This window comes from Zootoca vivipara, chromosome 3 (genome assembly GCF_963506605.1).
Source record: "Zootoca vivipara chromosome 3, rZooViv1.1, whole genome shotgun sequence".
In the NCBI taxonomy this organism is placed as follows: domain Eukaryota; kingdom Metazoa; phylum Chordata; class Lepidosauria; order Squamata; family Lacertidae; genus Zootoca; species Zootoca vivipara.
The window spans coordinates 89,147,632-89,168,020 of NC_083278.1; the positions used below are offsets into that span (position 1 = coordinate 89,147,632).

Consider the following 20,389-nt stretch of genomic DNA (forward strand, 5'->3'; position numbering starts at 1 on the left):
TCCGCCTGTCCACGCAAACTAGTGTTTCACATTATGTTTGTCTTAAGACAGGCATCTTCATTATTTAGTAAACGGTAGCTCCAGGAGACTGACCACTTAACAAACTATTGTATCAGAGCTCTCCCCCTCTCTTACATTCCATTCCATATTTCTCAAGACCCAAGTACCGGTACTATTTCCTCCTGTGTTGGGGTCATGTCCAGAACAGATGGCTCTCTAGAATAGGGTTTTCCTGTCCCCCTTTTATGGTCATCATCAATGTGGTAAATTTGCCTCAGCTCCAGATGGAGTTCGCTCTGCCGTTTTCCATTTTTGTAATATTTGAGATTCCTTTCCTCCAATCTTGGTACAGTTTTGTTTTCTTTACGAATGCATACACAAGGAAGTCTGGTTTATGCTAACCACAAGTTTCTGGCTTTCACTGTTATGAAGATAAGGCAGCTGTTAAAAACAGTGTCTGTCTGCAAGGGAATTTTTCCCGTCCGTTGTTTAGTACTTATACTCCAGAGGGGGACCTGAGGGGGACATCACCATGGTAAACAGAATATGTTAAGAATCATAGGAACCAACTCCTAGGGGCCAAGGTCCCTTTGCCCCCCCAATAAAATATTTGAGGGGGGTCAGCCCTCCCCCCCAGGTTCATGGGCATAGCCATTCAAATGGTGTGTGTGTGTGCCCCTTTTTGTGATCAATTATGTGGGGAAGGGCTTACCTGGGTTCCTCCAATATTTTATTCAAGTTGGCACCCTTGGTAAAGGTGCCCCACCATAGTTAAAAGGGCCATTATTTAAAACATAGTTGTGTGTGGTCAAGGGGGGTTTAAAGAACTACGTTTTGGAGCTACGTTTGCTGCATCTCAGCATGAAATGTACACTTTAAACCAGGGGTCCCCAAACTAAGGCCCGGGGGCTGGATGCGGCCCAATCGCCTTCTAAATCCGGCCCGCGGACAGTCCGGGAATCAGCATGTTTTTACATGAGTAGAATGTGTGCTTTTATTTAAAATGCATCTCTGGGTTATTTGTGGGGCATAGGAATTTGTTCATACTTTTTTTCAAAATATAGTCCGGCCCCCCACAAGGTCTGAGGGACAGTGGACCGGCCCCCTGCTGAAAAAGTTTGCTGACCCCTACTTTAAACCTCAGTAAACTGTACTGAAGAAAGCCTTTTGTTTCTGTGTGGTCTTTGCATGGTAAAAGCTCTCCATGCATCGGCTAAGCTTCCAATCCTCTGCTAATTCTTGGAGACGAGAGTGTCTCTGGTTTTTGAGCACCGCAGCTCGTCACATTTAACAAGGGTTAGCTTTCCCTTTAAAGCAGCAGTAGGGATCCATGGGCAACATTCCCTCATGAACTACATGTTGGGGGTGGGGACATGCTAGTGGGGGGGGGGCAGGGACTGAGGCAAAAATGGGTTTGGATAGGCATACAAAACAAATGCAGCTCTTTGCACAGGCTGCATTCCAGCCATGGGGTTTCAACGGATACACATATCTCCATTATCACATTCCAAATAGGTAAAAGTATTTGAGCAGGGTGCAGGGCAGAGCTGGTGAGAGTTGAAGCCTGTGGAGAGTACTGAGGGCCTGGCAGAGAGGCAGTGGGGGCCCCCAGACCTGTGGTTCCCTGCCCTGAGTCTATACACTTAAACTGTTCTGCTATGGAAGGGTGGGCTTTTCCAGCTGCCTCAGTGCTTACATGAGTGACACAGTAAATCAAATCCAAGACAGGTATTAAGTATATGAGGGGGTGGTAGCATTGATGGAATTTGATGGATTGTTGCCTGGGGTATCCTTATGAAACAGTTTTGAGATATTAATATTACTCATATGCAACTTTGTTCACATCACTGCTTATTATAGGCCATTTCTGAATACCTCCCCTGAAATGTTCTCATCAGAACATTTAGAATTGTGAACAATTTGAACAGCAGCAGGGAACCTGCAGCAGCCTAATTCCATGCAGCCCTCCAGACCCTGGGTGTGGAGAGTGCAGCTGAATAGGACACAGCCTGAGGAAGTGCCACCCAAGTCTAGGGTGATGTCTAGGGAGACTAGGGTGATGTCTAGGGAGACTAGGGTGATGTCTGCTGTTTCTGGGAACTCTCCTTGCTGTGATACTTTCGTGGGTAAGCTGAGAGCTTGTTTGGAGTTACTGGGTGAGAACCTAGAGGCTGAGAGGGAGAGTGTGCCAGAAGGAAAATGAATTGATACTGATTTATAGATACAGTGGAACCTTGGTTTATGAACACCTTGGTTTATGAATTTTCGGTTTACGAACGCCGCAGACCCATCTGGAACGGATTAATCCACTTTCCATTACTTTCAATGGGAAAGTTCGCTTCAGTTTATGAACGCTTCAGTTTATGAACAGACTTCCGGAACCAATTACACCCATGCTTCGGGTTAAGTACGCTTCAGGTTGAGTACTCCGCGGACCTGTCTGGAACGGATTAATCCACTTTCCATTACTTTCAATGGGAAAGTTCGCTTCAGTTTAAGTACTCTGTGGACCGTCTGGAACGGATTAATTCATTTTCCATTACTTTCAATGGGAAAGTTCGCTTCAGTTTATGAACGCTTCAGTTTATGAACAGACTTCCGGAACCAATTGTGTTCATAAACCAAGGTACCACTGTACTGTATTAGTAACTTTGTTATTAATGCAACATTTTTATATGTAACTGCGTATTTTTGCAACATTTTGTTTATCTGTTGCTGCTTCAGTTTTCTGTACACTGCTTAGATATTTTTAAATATATATTAAGCAATATAGAAATTAAAGAACCAATCAATAATCTCTGGGATTCACTTCGTCTTCTGCTGTGTGTCTCTCTCTGTGTTACGGATAACTATCAACATAAAAGATAAAATCAACAGTTTTGTGGATTTTAGCTGTGTTTATTCATGATTTTATCATGTACACTGCTTAAGAGAGCTTTGCAAATCTTTCTAAATGATTGCATAAAATAAACCAGAAATGGACAGAGTCAACCATGGCCACTACAAACATTCCCTACCTCAAACATTGTCTTCTATCAACCACTCATACATTAACCACTCACACTCAACAATATTACAATCCAGATGCAAAGAGCTACTACCAAGCATAGGCATATAAGGTACTCTTACTAATATCTGAAAGACTAATGGGCTCATGCCCCACACCCACTGAACTATGTAATACTTCTTTCCCATACTGTATATCACTTTAAAGGTACAGGGGAGAAGACAGGCAGCCAATTTTATTGACTTGTGGCAAGAATAAAAACAGACTTGCAAGGGTAAATGGGCAGCTAAATAGCAAGAGAAGTTTAATATACCCCAAGTGACACACACTGGGGCAAAAGAAATCCTAACTTCGCATACACTCAACTGGCAGTGACTAGACAGATGGCAGGTCCTGGAGTCATAGTTGGTAGCTTGACAAAAATGCTGTGAAAACGGTGGATTTCATGCGAGCGACCATTAGAAAAGAGAATGAAAATAAAACTGCTTATGCCACAACACCATCATACAAATCTATGGTGCAACCACACATGGAATACTGGGCACAGCTGTGATTGCTGCTCTTCAAGGAGTTGGAGCAACTCCCCTATGAGGAATGGTTGTAACATAGGGGGCTTTTTTTGTTTAGAACAGGTGGGGAACCTCTGGCCCCATGTGCCAAATTTAGCCCATAAGGCCTTTTCCACAAACCCCACATACCTGCCCCACCCTTGACATAATATGTGATGTCAGCTGTGGGAGAAATGAAGACACAACAGGTTCCTGCAGCTGGAACTGATGAGAGAAGAGTTAAATCCTGCTTCGTTTGGGTGCCGGAACAAGTTCCCCACTAGGAACTTGCTGACACATGCTGTCAAAGTTGGCCCACAGGATGGGGACATAAAGATCTGGTCCACTAGACCAAAATGTTTCTCCAGACCTGGGGTTTTTTGTGGGGTGGTGGTGGTGGAGGCATACCCTCCAACTCCTGGATTCAGCAGCGGCACGGCACCGGAAGTCACTTCTACGCATGTCCAGACATGCGCAGAAGTGACTTCCGGTGCCGGGCTGCCCATGTCTGCATGTCTGGGCACCAGAAATCGCTTCTGTGCATGTCCAGACATGCGCAGACAGCCGGGAGCCAGGACATGGCCGCCAGCAGGAGCTAAATCCGGGGGATTTACGGGATATTAATCAATTCGGGATGACAGCGGGAAACTGTAACAAAATACGGGGGTTTCCCGCGAAAAACGGGAGACTTGGCAGCTATGGGGTAAATTGAATGTATAACTTTACGCATAGTGTGAAGAAATACTAGGACTTGGAAACATCCAGTGGAAGATTCAGGACAGACAAAAGGAAATGATCTCTTCAAATGGTGCATACATGAACTATGGAACTCACTCCCAGAAGATATAGTGAAGGCCACCTTTTTGAATGGCTTTAAAGGGGGATTGGATAAATTCATGAATAAGCCTATCAAATGGCCACTACCGTAGTTATGATGTCAGCCTACTACCTCCAGTACTGCAGATGGTATGCCTCTGAATACCAGTTGCTGGGGAGCATGATAAAGAGAGTGCTTATGCACTCAGGTCCCATTTGTGGGCTTCCTATAGGCATCTGGTTACCACTGTGAGAAGAAGATGCTGGTCCAGGTGGGCCTTTGGTCTGATTCAGTAGGGTGCCTATATTGTTATCAAGGAATGTAAGATAGGTGCACAAAGAGATACACAGAATCATGTTTATGGAGAGGAAATTGTCATGGCAACAGGAAAGGTCTCACAAGTATTTTAAAAATAGCAAATTAACAGGACCCATTTATGAAATCCGAAATCCTTTCTTTTGTGAATACACTTAAATACTTGCCTGTCCCGCCCCCCTGCATGCAGAAAAACACAAAACTGGGTTGGATTGATAGTTTATCAAATCTCTGGCTGAGATCATTTTAAACTGTTAGTTAATTTTAGAAAACACATTGCATTAGACCTATTTTGTTTACAAAATATCTTCACACCATTATGTAAAATAGTTTGCAAAACTACAACTATTCTAACTTTTAGTCTAGTCTAGAATGGTGATTCACATTGATTAGTCCTGAAATTTTACGTGGGAAATCCTATCCACGCTTATGTTGCAATAAGCCCTTCTTTGCCTCAGTCTTCTCCAAAAAAGAAAACAATGCCCGTCCTGAAGAATATGGAGCAGATGATCCAGCAGAGGAAACACAGTCCAGAATAAGTAAGGAGGTAGTACAAGAATACTTGGCTAGATTAGATGTATTCAAGTCTCCAGGGCCAGATAAACTACATCCAAGAGTATTAAAAGAACTGGCAGAGGTGATTTCAGAACCACTGGCAATAATCTTTGAAAATTCCTGGAGAACAGGCGAAGTTCCAGCAGACTGGAGGAGGGCAAATGTTATCCCTATTTTCAAAAAGGGGAAAAGAGAGGACCCAAACAATTACCGCCCAGTCAGCCTGACATCAATACCAGGAAAGATTCTAGAGCAGATCATTAAGCAAACGGTCTGTGAGCACCTAGAAAGAAACGCTGTGATCACTAAAAGTCAGCATGGGTTTCTGAAAAATAGGTCATGTCAGACTAATCTGATCTCATTTTTTGACAGAATTACAAACCTGGTAGATGAAGGGAACGCTGTGGATGTAGCCTATCTTGATTTCAGCAAGGCCTTTGACAAGGTGCCCCATGATATTCTTGTAAAGAAGCTGGTATAATGCGGGCTACACAATGCTACCATTCAGTGGATTTGTAACTGGCTGACTGACCGAACCCAAAGGGTGCTCATCAATGGCTCCTCCTCAGCCTGGAGAGTAGTGGCTAGTGGGGTGCCACAGGGTTTTCTCTTGGGCCCAGTCTTATTCAACAACTTTATCAATGACTTGGATGATGGGCTTGAGGGCACCCTGAGCAAGTTTGCAGATGACACCAAATTGGGAGGGGTGGCTAATACCCCAGAGGACAGGATCACACTTCAAAATGACCTTAACAGATTAGACAACTGGGCCAAAGCAAACAAGATGAATTTTAACAAGGAGAAATGTAAAGTACTACACTTGGGCAAAAAAAATGAAAGGCACAAATACAGGATGGGAGACACCTGGCTTGAGAGCAGTACATGTGAAAAGGATCTAGGAGTCTTGGTAGACCACAAACTTGACATGAGTCAACAGTGTGATGCAGCAGCTAAAAAAGCCAATGCAATTCTGGGCTGCATCAATAGGAGTATAGCATCTAGATCAAGGGAAGTAATAGTACCACTGTATTCTGCTCTGGTCAGACCTCACCTGGAGTACTGTGTCCAGTTCTGGGCACCACAGTTCAAGAAGGATACTGACAAGCTGGAATGTGTCTAGAAGAGGGCAACCAAAATGGTCAAACGCCTGGAAACAATGCCTTATGAGGAACGGCTTAGGGAGCTGGGTATGTTTAGCCTGGAGAAGAGAAGGTTAAGGGGTGATATGATAGCCATGTTCAAATGTATTAAAGCAGGCATGTCAAACCTGCGGCCCTCCAGATGTTTTGGACTACAATTCCCATCTTCCCCAACCACTGGTCCTGCTAGCTAGGGATCATGGGAGTTGTAGGCCAAAACATCTGGAGGGCCGCAGGTTTGACATGCCTGTATTAAAGGATGTCATATAGAGGAGGATGAAAGGTTGTTTTCTTCTGCTCCAGAGAAGCGGACACGGAGCAATGGATTCAAACTACAAGAAAGAAGATTCCACCTAAACATTAGGAAGAACTTCCTGACAGTAAGAGCTGTTCGACAGTGGAATTTGCTGCCAAGGAGTGTGGTGGAGTCTCCTTCTTTGGAGGTCTTTAAGCCAAGAACGCTTTGATGGTGTTTCCTGCTTGGCAGGGGGTTGGACTGGATGACCCTTGTGGTCTCTTCCAACTCTATGATTCTGTGATTCTGTGAATACATATTATTTTTGAGTCAACATACATACCGGTAGGTTAGGCTAGAATGTTCTTATAATTCTTTATTTTTAAAAGATACTTACATTCATGCGATTCAAACTGGAAGAATGGCTATCCTAAAGTTAGCCAGTGGCTTTATAATCCTGCAACTAAGAGTTCGTGACTGTTACAAATGCATGCTGACTTTTATCCATCCACAAGACCTTGTGGATCATTCCTACCGTAGTTCTAGTAATAATTGCAACATATCGAGGAATTGTAGTTTGCAATCTGCCTTACTTATGAAAATAGCAAGCAAATTTATACAAATAGATTTGCAAAACAGAACAGGCACCATGCTCAAAATGTACTCCAAATGTGGCTCTCATTGCAGAACATCCCTGGTACTAGAATCTAGTAACTATAGTAGTAGTTTTATTTTTAACAGCTTGCCTGGTAGCCACAGGCAACCAGCAAGTCCACACAGACAAGCAAGGCGGCTAGCAGAAGGACAGAATTCTCCATTCCTCCTTCACAAGTCTGCTCAGCTTCCAGGCTAGCTGTGCTTGAAGTGAACCTCATTTTTTAGTTTATGAGAACCACTGGGCCATGTCAGATGTGTGAACATTTTTCAAAACCAAACTTTAATAAAACGATCCTCCCTTTTCCTACTATTCATCCTCTTTCACCTTCACTTTAATCTTTGTACTGCATCTGGCTCAATTAAAGGATGAATTAGATTAACAGATACCCAGCAGAGTCTTTTCCCACGTGTGTTCATTCTCTAATCCACATCAATAACACTCCATTCATTAAAATTCACAACCTAATACAGTATTTTTATTTATTTCAAGATATTTGAAGTTGTTTTAGTTACCATCTCTGCACAGTTTTCAGCCACGAAACCACAATACTCAGGTTATGCAAAAAAACATGGTATGGAACAGATTTTTTTTTTAAGTCGTTATACAAACTCAGCCTGGAAAGTAACAAGCAAGTAAATATCATAGGTTTTACAGCATCATAAAATAGGATCTTGGATATCTCAAATTTGGTTAGCTGAAACTCACAGTTTGGTTCTTGCCTACCTACAGTAAAGGGTGCGATATTTGGACACTGAGGTCCAGCACTGAGGGCCTTCTGGTGGTTCCCTCACTGCGAGAAGCGAAGTTACAGGGAACCAGGCAGAGGGCCTTCTTGGTAGTGGCGCCTGCCCTCCCATCAGATGTCAAGGAAATAAAAAAATTCATTCAGTAGCACCTTAAAGACCAACTAAGTTTATATTTTGGTATGAGCTTTCGTGTGCATGCACACTTCTTCAGATAGGAAATAAACAACTTTTAGAAGACAACTGAAGGGAAGTTTAGGGGAGTTTTTAATGTTTGAAGTTTTATTCTGTTTTTAGTATTCTGTTGGGAGCTGCCCAGAGTGGCTGGGTAAACCCAGCCAGATGGGCAGGGTATAAATAATAAAATTATAATTGTTGTTGTAATTTTATTCTCATAACATTGCCCAAAGAAGATTAGCCTGAGTTATTATGACTCCCTCATGCCTACCTAGAAAGACTCATAGCTGAACAGAGTATTCTTCACTGAAGACAACGAGAAAGCCCTTTTATACATGTAGCTCAATAAGTGCAGTTAAACCCTTATATACTTGAAACAAAATTTAAAAAATCCTTCCAGTAGCACCTTAGAGAACAACTAAGTTTGTCATTGGCATGCACACGAAAGCTCATACCTATGACAAACTTAGTTGGTCTCTAAGGTGCTACTGGAAGGATTTTTTTATTTTGTTTTGACTGCGTCAGACCAACACGGCTACCTACCTGTACCTTATATACTTGATTAGAGTCAAATGGATCAGAGCTATTCCTGCTCAAGGTGATTGTAACACTACAGAGGAGAAGGGCTTGTTACCTCATGATGATGGCCTAATTCAATTCTATGTTTAAAAACTGAGGTGCGGTACACCGATTGCCGAACATACACATACACATTACTGATACTCAAATTTTTTTCAGAAAAATAGACCCTTTTCCAACGGATTTCAAAGAATTGCCATCTGCCTGTGACACGATGGAGTCCAGTTTTTCAAAAGTCTGGAACAGTCTTCTGTTGTTCATGAGATGGTGCAAAGATCCCAAATCGATAATAAAATAAGATCCGTCGTCGTCTCCGTCATCAAGCTGAGTGATCATTGCAAGCATTTTGCGTGCAATGAGTCCAAAGAGAACTTTTATGCTGCAAAATAAGTTGTCGCTTAGTTACAATATTTTTGAAAGGCATTGTCTGCAACGTGTCCATGGGTGTACATACTTCAAGGAACAGGAGGGTGGGATAGGCGGCAAAAATGTAATGTATTGGCTCAGAAGCATACTAGGGAGCCAAATCTGCTTCCCACAATGACTGGCACAAAGCAGCTCTATTGGGCACAGCCAAGTCTTCTTCTCAGTTCCTAGCTGGGAACAAACTAAAACTCATTTCACATATGAATGGATGGGGTCCAGGGCTGGCAGTGGCTTACAGTGCAATCCCTACATGACTATTCAGAAGTAAGTTCCTCTGAGTTCTGGGCTTTGTTTCCAAGTAAGATTGCAACCTCAATCAGGCAAGAGATCTTCAATCCATGGTGGACAGTGAAAATGTCAGCTCAATGTGCAGAGATGATAAAATATACCAATTGTATTGTAGCCTTATTCGCTAATAAGGGTCCTTAAGTTGCGCCCAGGCAGGGACAAAGACAGTCAATAACGACACCGAGGGTTGAATTCAGAGAAAGAATTTAATTCTTAAATTTAAGAGACTCTTGGTGATCACCTTCATGACAAGAGTAAAGAAACACAAATTTGCAAAGATTCTTATACACTTCTTGGGCTCCTTCCCCCTCCTCTGTAAATGTGTGCACGCAAGAGGGTCACAGGTTACAAGTACATATAAGGAAGATCCGTATCCTGTCCTTCTCATAAACACATGCTGACTCATACTACCCCGGTAGCATCCTCAAGCAGCCTTGAGTGGGGGCTTGAGTTCCTGACTATCTTGCCTGTTCCGTGCGTCAGACTGGTAGCGTCAGACAAGGTCAGTCATCCGGCCTTGATAGCTAGCAGGGCATTCTGTCTTGCTGTCGAATGTTTTCATTACACTTTGGCCCACTTTGGTACAGAGACGCAGAGGCACTGAAAAGCATTTTAAGGAAAAGGGCATCCCAGGAATATGGGGGCTAAGCCATACAATCAGAATTATACAATGCAAACTATATGATCAGATTCAGCTCAATAACACAATTGGCAAATCTCTCCCTTCAGTATAACTAGCAATATTCTACATAGTAATTGCATAGTAAAAACATATACAGTACTGTATAGAGTATGTTGTGTGTCCTAAATTTTCTCCTAGGTCAGGATTCTTTCCCCCGCCCCCAACGTAGAATGATATGTTCACCATAATGGAAGAGATTTCAAATTTAGCCAGGGGACAGAAAAAAACTTTAAGAAGGGCTCTGTTTAAAACAGAAGTAATTAAACTAGCTGAGGAGAAGGTCACACCACTGAGTCATTTAAATTCACACCACTATGCCATTAGAGGTAGAATAAAATAAAGCTCTCATCCCTGGAGTTGACATTTTTTATTGAAATAATTTTAATTAACGTTACATTCTGTCATAACTACACACTGCTGAGCATCTTTCATCACAAGACACTCAAGTCATATTATATGTGCATACATAATTTTATGTAAATTCATGGGTGACTGCTTTTACTTTCATAAAGACAAGAGCTTTGGCGTTAAAATCATTGCCAGGACAAATTATGATGTGAGGGTGTATTTATCTCTTTATTTCACAAGATTTATTCACTGCTTGAGTGTAATAAAAACATCAACTATTTACAATGTTTTTTTAAAAAAAATTAAAATCAACAGTAAGCTAAAAACCAGCTTAAAACACATGTCAACATTCCACTCTTTGCGAAGAATTGATATAACTAATCCACGTCATCCAAGAATACATGCAACTGCCCCACCAGAACCTTCTCCACCAAGTAAGCATATAAAAGATTACACCCTGGAGGTATATTAAGAATGGGACACATACCTCTTTAAAAGGAATCATAGGAGCCAACTCCCAGGGGCCAAGGTCCCTTCTGCCCCCACAATAAAATATTTTAGGGGGCCAGGGCCCTCAAAGTGGATGAGCATTGCCATTCAAATGGTGTGCATGTGCCGCATCATGTGATCGATTGTGCAGGGCGGGGCTTACCTCCTCCTCCCCCACCTCTATTTTATTCAAGTTGGCACCCCTGAAAGGGATTATTAGTCAAGTGTTCAGACAGCCACTAGCCTTCCTAGTTCCAAAGAAATAGCAACTTAACATTCTTAGCCCTGGGCAACAAGTTTGTAAATCACCACCTCCCAACTAGGAGCTATGTAGACTACAGTATGTATTCTTCTGCCCTTGGGGATGAAGTGGGTTATTCATTAGATTCTATTTTCACTTTTCATCTGAAGTCCTCAAAGCAGCTCAGAACATTAATAAAATGGAGCTGAATACATTAGAAGCTGCACACTTCAAACAAGCACCTGATGATTTCTTCGTCTGCCTCCTCCCTCCCTCCTGGATTGCCGAGGAAATTGGGGAGTCACATGTCCCTATTTTGTCCATTATACAAGAAGAAGAGTCACTTCCTCTATTAGCCATTCTTTGTGAATGTAGAAACCCTCCAGATAGCTAACTTTCTCAGTTACTGGTAGGTATCCATGTTGGTCTGCCGTAGTCGAAACAAAATTAAAAAAATCCTTCCAGTAGCACCTTAGAGACCAACTAAGTTTGTCATTGGCATGAGCTTTCGTGTGCATGCACACTTCTTCAGATACACTTCTTCAGAAAGCTCATACCAATGACAAACTTAGTTGGTCTCTAACGTGCTACTGGAAGGAATTTTTTTATTTTGTTCTAACTTTCTCAGAAATGATTTGTCACCTCAATTTTAATATCCAAAGTATGTGCGATCAGATTCTCATAGATTTCTTGTTTTAAGATGCAGAGAACATGGTGGGTTCAGTTCACTGCATATATTTTTTTTAAAAAAACCATACTTTAACAGATTACCATTTTGTAAAAGATTGGTTTCAGTGGCTTAGCAGAGATACCACAAATGAAGAATTGAACGAACAATTCATTCCTCGGGATAGCTCAGTTGGTGCAGCATGAGACTCTTAATGTCAGGGTTGCGGGTTCGAGCCCCACATTGGGCAAACGATTCCTGCATTGTAGGGGGTTAGGCTAGATGACCCTTGAGATCCCTTCCAACTTTACATTTCTATGATTCTGTTCTAGCCAAACCTCTAGTACAGGTTTGATGCTAGAGTACACTGAAAAGAAAATGTTATAATTCCTATGTACTTTCTGAATAATAATAATAATAATAATAATAATAATAATAATAATAATAATATCACCTTTAACATGCATCCGGAGGTGATTTAAAGGTCTTTACCTTTAAAGGGTAAAGGGACCCCTGACCATTAGGTCCAGTCGTGACCGACTCTGGGGTTGCATGCTCATCTCGCATTATTGGCCGAGGGAGCCGGCGTACAGCTGCCAGGTCATGTGGCCAGCATGACAAAGCCGCTTCTGGCAAACCAGAGCAGCACATGGAAACGCCGTTTACCTTCCCGCTGTAGCGGTTCCTATTTATCTACTTGCATTTTGACGTGCTTTTGAACTGCTAGGTTGGCAGGAGCTGGGACCAAGCAACGGGAGCTCACCCCGTCACAGGGATTCGAACCGCTGACCTTCTGATCAGCAAGCCCTAGGCTCAGTGGTTTAACCACAGCGCCACCTGGGTCCAAATATATAATTAAAACAGCTAAAATAGTTACAAAAACATACTGCTAGCACAAAGGTTGTTTTAAATGACTACAGTTTCCACAATTGGGTTCTTGTATTGGTACAAATGCACAAGAGAGCTAGCTAGATATTACAAGAGCTTTGGCATCATTTCCCAGACACTTTAAACATTCACATTGTTGCATTTCCATCATTACTTTTAAAAACAAGTGAAAGACATTGAGTAAAGTACAAGCTATTAATTCCTATTTCAGCATATGGAGCATAAATGTGCTTTTACTCCAAGAGGCGGAAAATTCTGATGCAAATAAAGTGACATTCTGTTGCTTCCTGCCCTGTGACTGTCCTCAGAGGGTGAAAAATGACAGAAAAGAAAACAAGTATTGCTGATTCAGTCTGTATGGTGCAGTGTGTGTGTGTGTGTGTGTGTGTGTGTGTGTGTGTGTGTGTGTGTGTGTGTTAAGGACAGCTTTGTAAGCATACAAAATAGCAACAGCATTTCATTTTGTAACAGAATTAAGAAAAAGCCAGATCAAACAAAAAGTGAGCCATGTTGAAGAAGGCAAGGCTTTAAGGCAGTGTTTGAAATCAGCCAGGTGTCAGGTGCATTTTGGACCTGGCTATCAACCATTTGCAACCAAGTGAAGATGCCTGGGCACCAGGATAGTGCCTGATATCTCCACCACCTGGAGGTGCATGCCTGGGGATCATTGGATCTTGATGGTTTTCACAAGATCCTGGAGAATACTATTAGTTATATTTTATCTGCACAATTGGAATGAATTTCAGGAACCTAAATGCTTTTCTGTGCAGCCAGAGTAGGAGCAGTGAACAATGTTATAGCTAATTGTTATGGCTTGTCTTCGCTTACCCCAACCCACTCCCCTGCTCACAGTATATATATATGGACTGTCCTTGGATCAAGTAGTCATCTGAACTAGCCAGATGTTTAATTGATAATCAGTCACAGTCAGTCCATCATTTTAAAAATAAGTTTCAAGAGCTGTTTTACCGCACCGCCCCCCAAATGGCAACTAGACATTCCCTTTTGGCGACTGTAACCTTGCTTTCAGGAACCATTTGGTGCCTAGCTTATATATCTGAGTTTCTAACATCACTTTAAGGTAGCAATGAACACGATGGAGATTACTTCTAAATCACCATGCACAGGATCAAGCTGCATGCCCCCCTCACAAGAATATAAACCTTTAAATATCCCTGAACACTAACCTTTTAAAAAAGCATACAGGAACGGATTTTAGACTGTGATGGAAGAATGAAACTGTTTTGACCCTTCAAGTAGGACAAACAAATAAATAGGGTGCATCTCCTTGATAATGGAATTTGTCTTAAGCTTAGTCTACCTCACAGGGTCGTTGTGAGAATAAAGGGGGTGGTGTGGGATAAAAAGCATAATGGGTGCTAGTGCACAATGGATTAAAGAGAAACAAACTAAGACCCACGTAGGGTCTTAGCCACTTGCATTGATAGGTGCATCCCAGGCTAAAGACCTAATGGTAGAAATCATTTAATACTGCTACTGCTAGAATAGGGTGGCACTGTGGTTAAACCACTGAGCCTAGGATTTGCTGATCAGAAGGTCGGCGGTTCGAATCCCTGTGACGGGGTGAGCTCCCGTTGCTTGGTCCCAGCTCCTGCCAACCTAGCAGTTCGAAAGCACGTCAAAATGCAAGTAGATAAATAGGAACCGCTACAGCGGGAAGGTAAACAGTGTTTCCGTGTGCTGCTCTGGTTCGCCAGAGGCAGCTTTGTCATGCTGGCCACATGACCTGGAAGCTATACGCCGGCTCCCTCAGCCAATAATGCGAGATGAGCGCGCAACCCCAGACTCATCCGCGACTGGACCTAACGGTCAGGGGTAACTTTACCTTTACGTATCCACACACTATTCTGGACCTAATGGTCAGGGGTCCCTTTACCTTTACTAGAATAAAATAATAATAATAATAATTTGTACCCCACCCATCTGACTGTGTTGCCCCAGCCACTCTGGGTGACATCCAACAAAATATACAAAACACTACACAACATCACACATTAAAAGCTTCCTGGTACAGGGTTCCTAATATTATTGCTGATAGCGTGCTGTGGAGAACCAACTACAACTACATGCATTGCTCCTGTAGAATACAAACTGGATAAGTGAGAGTTTCTTTTTCCCCTCTCAGTTCATCATTCAGAGACCAGTAAAGTTAGCCAGGAGAACATATTTGATCTCTCAGTAGGTCCAGAGTCCTCCAAAATCCACCCACAGCTCAAAAGAACCCACAGAGCCTATTCTGCAGCAACATCCTCCAGCTACAGAGCAATTTACAAGGTGGCAACACACCACACACACACACACACACACAAAATATAATGTCATTTTAACAACACCAACATCTGTTAACACCTAGTTTCGCTCAACTATGTACAACTGAATGACAGTCGGTCGCCTCGCAATCAGAAGGGGCTCTGCCAGCTCTCAGTTTAGAAGGGGTTATTTATCATTTATGCATTTTTGGCTATCACTATAATTTATTTCTCACTTATTTGGAGTCAATCTAGATCAGCATTATCTACACTGACTGGAAGCAGCTCTCCAGGGTTTTAGACCAGGGACTCTCCCAGCTCTACCTGGAGATGCTGGGGCCTGAACCTAGAATCTTCTACATTCCAAGCATGTGCTCTGCCGCTGAGCCACCATGACTCTGCCCCCCTACACAGCATCCTTTTCGGTGTACTGTTTAATCCCTACCATATATTCTCCACAAAAGTATATACAAGTGGGTTTTGAAGTCAAGGCATCCCCCCAGCCGAGAGAAAATACATATGGCTACAGGTGTTGGGGGGGGGGGAGAAAACAGTTAACCCTGTTGTCAGATGTTCACTTTTGTTCCAACCACAGGTAGAAATGCAGTTTACTGCATTGATAGAATCCCCCTAATGCAGCTCCATATCAGGAAAGCTAGTTTTCACTTAATATTTGCTCCTATGCAGCTATAAAAGTTTGTAGCTTCTGGCAATAGCCTTACCCATTAGACATTCTGGAGATTCTTCAGTTTTGCTCTTCCCTCACCCCTCCTTTTTCTATTCAGAGCTGATCAAAGAAGCTATATGGCTCCTTTTCCCACTCAAGAGGAATACCGTTATGTTGCACCCCTTGAAAAAGTTCTACCTCTTCCTCCTTGCATACATAAAACCTTGCAGCCTATCATTGGAAGAGCGGCCCCTTCCTGCATGAGAATTCAGGGAACAAAACAAGCGGGGGAGCCAGCAGTGAGCAGTTTGTCCTGCAGGTACGGGATATGCTAACCCAAAGTTGCTTCAGCCTCCCTTTTTATCTGTAAATGTCCCAACAATATGGGCAGACATGGGGTTGCAGAATCAGCAATGTTATCCTTGGGGTTTTTCCTGTATCACGTCCTGGAATGTAGACTGCAGCCCTGAGCTTCACATTCAAAACACCAATACTGTATTGATGATCATTACCATGGCTGCAGGGCAGACATAAGAAGAAACTGATCGGCGACAGCTTCAGGCTAGGCAAAAGAAACCCACACTGACACTCGCATCATTAACTTGTGGAATTCAGCGCCACAAGTTGTAGCGACGGCCACCAGTTTCGATGCCTTTGACAGAATTTTAAGACCTATTCCTAATACGGAGGGCAAGCGCTATCCATGGCTAGTAGTCAGGATGGCTGTAGGAAAGCTTTCATGTCCAGAGACAATGTACCTCCGAGTAACGCGTGCGCGTGAGTGAGTGTGCGTGCGTGAAAGATGGCAAAGAGCAACAAAATGAGATTGCACTAAGAGCCTGCTTGTGGGCTTCCAGAAGGCATCCGCTGGGCCACTTTGGGAAAACAAGATGCTAGGCTTCTTAGATGGACTTTGGGTTTCATCCAGCAGGGTCCATCTTAGCTTGAAGGGATGGGGGAAGAAGCCCACCCTGTCCCCCATCCCAAGCTGCGAAAAAGCAACGTTGTCCAAGGAGGCTAACCTATCCCTATGTGGGTTCATTTGCCCATATTAAGTACTTTCCTTCCCGCCAGCTTACTTGCGTCTCTCTCTGCCCGCCGCTCGAACAACTTGTTTGCGATCTCACATCCGCGACCCACTTTCACATCTCCCAAGTAACCGAGAGCAGCAGGTTGCAGGGAATTAATTGGCCGCTGCTCGTCAATAAAAGTAGCCGCGAGGGCGCGAGGGCGGTTGCCTGCTCCGAGGCTCCGCTCTGCCGAGGCGCTGTGAGGCAAGCAGCCGCCCCGACAGCCTTCAAGGGCAGCCCCTTGGCACATGCTCGCCCAGATCCCCGCCCGCTCGCCAGCCCGCCCGGAGAGGGATCTCCCCCGGAGCCACAGGAACCCTCCCACGCCTTGGGCGCGTCCCATTTCCCGCCCAGGGCGCTTTGCCCCTTCGCCCGCCCCCGCCCCCTCAGGCTGAAGCGCCACAAGCAGGGGCTGCTTACCTAGCCCTGGCACGAAGGTGTTGAGGAACAAGCAGATGACGGCCACCGGGAAGGGCATGTAAGGGATGGCGGCGCGAAGGGGTCCTTTCTTCTCCCGCACTTGCACCACCACGCCGCTGGAGGAGGAGGCGGCGGCGGCAGCCCCTCGAGCGGCGTCGCCGGCAGCTGCCCCGGCCGAGTCCCCTTCTTTGGGGCCGTGGTCCATGACGCCTGTTGAATCGGGCTGGCGAGGGAGGGAGGGAGGAAGGGGGCAGGGAGAGGCTAGCGGGCTGGGCTCCGCGGAGGGTCTCTGCCGGAGCAAGGAGCCGGAGCGCCCGTCCGCGTCTGCCTGAGGAAGCTCCCCTGCGCGAGTGAAGGGAGAGCGGAGCGGCGCGCGAGGCAAGGCGCCGCGCTGAACACGCGCCCAGGCTCCTGAGTGAGCGGCTTAAAGAGACAGCGCGCGCGCGCTCCCCGTCTCCCTCGCTCACGCACTTTGCATTCCCCCTTCTCACACACGCTGCCTCGAGCACTCCGAGGGATCTGGCCGGCGTCACCGCGCACGCGCTTGGCCTTCCCCGGCGAAAAGCGCGCGGTGCCGGCCTCGCCCACCGGTTTCCTCCGGCAAAGTCCTCAGGCGCCTCACCTCACAGAAACTCTCGAGCGCACGCTTTTACCTCCAATCCTTCAATCCAGCGCTCAAATGATAGAAAACGTCTTGCGATACCCACCCGCTGCCGTTTTTTTAAAAGCCACAGGGGAGCTATGAATTGTTTTAAAAAAGAAGGGGAGGGAGTAGGGGAGGGTTTATGGATTTCATAAAGGCAACTTTAATACATTTCCCTCCATAGCCACCTAAATATTGCAGAAAGAAGGAGGCAATCTATCGCCAGGAGGAGGGGGGGCCTCAGATATACACAAAATTTGTATAGGTATAGGTGTTTATAGCTAAATGTACATGTAGATAAAGTGACAAACTTTGCAGTAGTGGCATAAAGGAAACCTAGAGCTTGCTGCAAGGCAGTCTCCATGTGGCAGCAGGTATTTTATGCAGCTTCCACTTCCTTGCATGGGTTTGTTGGAGCAAAGCAGGACAGTAGTAACAGGGCTGGCTCAACCATTGACCAGAGTAAGGTGACTGCCTCAAGCAGAGGTAAAAGACCCCTGGATAGTTAAGTCCAGTCAAAGGCGACTATGGGGTGTGGTGCTCATCTCGCTTCAGGCCAAGGGAGCTGGCGTTTGTCCCCAGACACCTTTCCGAGTCATGTGGCCAGCAGGACTAAACTGCTTCTGGCGCAGCATGACGGAAGCAAGAGCACATGGAAATGCTGTTTACCTTCCCACCGCAGCGGTACCTATTTATCTACTCGCACTGATGTGCTTTCAAACTGCTAGGTTGGCAGAAGCTGGGACGGAGCAACGGGAGATCACCCCGTCGTGCGGATTCAAACCACCTATCTTTCGACTGACAAGCCCAGGAGGCTTGGTGGTTTAGACCACATTGCCACCCACCGACCACTCTCTGTTGGAGGACAGAGCCACGTGTGCCACACAGGCTTTTCTGTACCTCCTAAGCTAGACTGCTTCCCTTGAGTTTGCTGGAAGACACCGTCCCATTGCTAGGATCTGTAGTATGGCAATGTGCAAAATAAGAACTAGGGTATGATGGCCATGCCACAAGGTAAACGAAAGCTGCAGTCTCAAGCAACAAACGGGAACAAACCTTAAGGTGCAGCAAATTGTGGACAGCTATCAAAATTGCCATAGTAAAACAGATATCCTAGGGATGGGATAGACAACTGAGTAAACAAGCTTTTGATTGTGCTGGAAATTACTGAAAGTAGCAGTCCTTTGTAAGGTGCTAATGGGTCAGCATGTGCATGTATTCTGGACTAGGGTGGAGAGAAAGAATTTGATCCTGGATATGCAAACATTGTAGGCAGCTTTTTAGTCACAGAGCAATGTTGCGTTCCTTATAGCAACATAGGATAATTGTTGTTACCATCACATTGCATGGGGTGAGTAAAGAGGAATTGAAGTTCATAAAAGGATTTAATATGTTAGCTAAGATGTCCCAGAATATACCATTTGCTCTGGTGTTGCGCACATGCTTTTTTCCCTGGCACATATTAGAACACAAGCGTGGCCCACCTACACTTTTGCACATGAATTTTCTTGGTTGTCTCCCACACAGCCGTTCATCTCAATCCACATATACACCCACAAGGGCTCTCTCAAGGCTGTTTCACACAAGGTGGGTTTCCTATATAAATCTCATATTTGCATAAAAATTATTTCTACCTCATATGTGTGCAGTCATGTGTGATGAGTGCACATATGTTTAGTTCACTGTGAGCACATGCTTTCTACAGGAACCCACTGTAAAACTGGCTTTCCACTGGTCCTGAGGCACTAATGCTGCAATGCAAGATGTTTTCTGATATGGATGCATGTAAACAAAATTTGATTCCCCTATTAAGGCTCAATAGAACATGCTTTTGAATTATGGTGCTGGAGGAGACTCTTGAGTCCCATGGACTGCAGGAAGATCAAACCTATCCATTCTTAAGGAAATCAGCCCTGAGTGCTCACTGCAAGGACAGGTCCTGAAGCTGAGGCTCCAGTACTTTGGCCACCTCATGAGAAGAGAAGACTCCCTGGGAAAGACCCAGATGTTGGGAAAGATTGAGGGCACAAGGAGAAGGGGACGACTAGATGGTTGGACAGTGTTCTTGAAGCTACGAACATGAGTTTGACCAAGCTGTGGGAGGTAGTGGAAGACAGGAGTGCCTGGCATGCTATGGTCCATGGGGTCACGAAGAGTCGGACACGACTAAATGACTAAACAACAACAACAGAACATGCTTTTAGGGGAAAGGGCTCTTTGGCAAGCACATCCTTGTGCCCATACTCAGAGCAGGGGCTAGCTAACCAGTATGGTGTTGGTTTTTATAAATGTTATTTGAGTCATTTTCAGGTATTGTATATGTGCATGAGGTTGGAGTGGGATCACATGCACTGTACACACTCCAAACCTTCATATGTTCATATTTTTAATATGTATTATACCTCATCTCGCTTTCAAAGAGGGGATCCCAGGCAGCTAACAGATAAGGAAAAGCTAAAAACAGTAGTGAAAATCGGAATGTTCTCATAACAACTACAAACAACAAAATTGAGAGAC

General features: G+C 44.5%; 1 protein-coding gene across 2 annotated transcripts in view; it reads right to left on the reverse strand.

Moving 5' to 3' along the window:
* STUM (stum, mechanosensory transduction mediator homolog) overlaps window positions 1–17,674 on the reverse strand; it is a 44,562-nt gene extending 26,888 nt beyond the window's left edge. For both annotated transcript variants that reach the window (XM_060272968.1, XM_060272967.1), the window contains exon 1: window positions 17,230–17,674. In XM_060272968.1, coding sequence (XP_060128951.1) covers window positions 17,230–17,434 — 205 coding nt within the window. In that variant the 5' untranslated portion in view covers window positions 17,435–17,674. The remainder of the gene's footprint in view (window positions 1–17,229) is intronic.
* Between the last annotated feature and the right edge of the window lie 2,715 nt (window positions 17,675–20,389).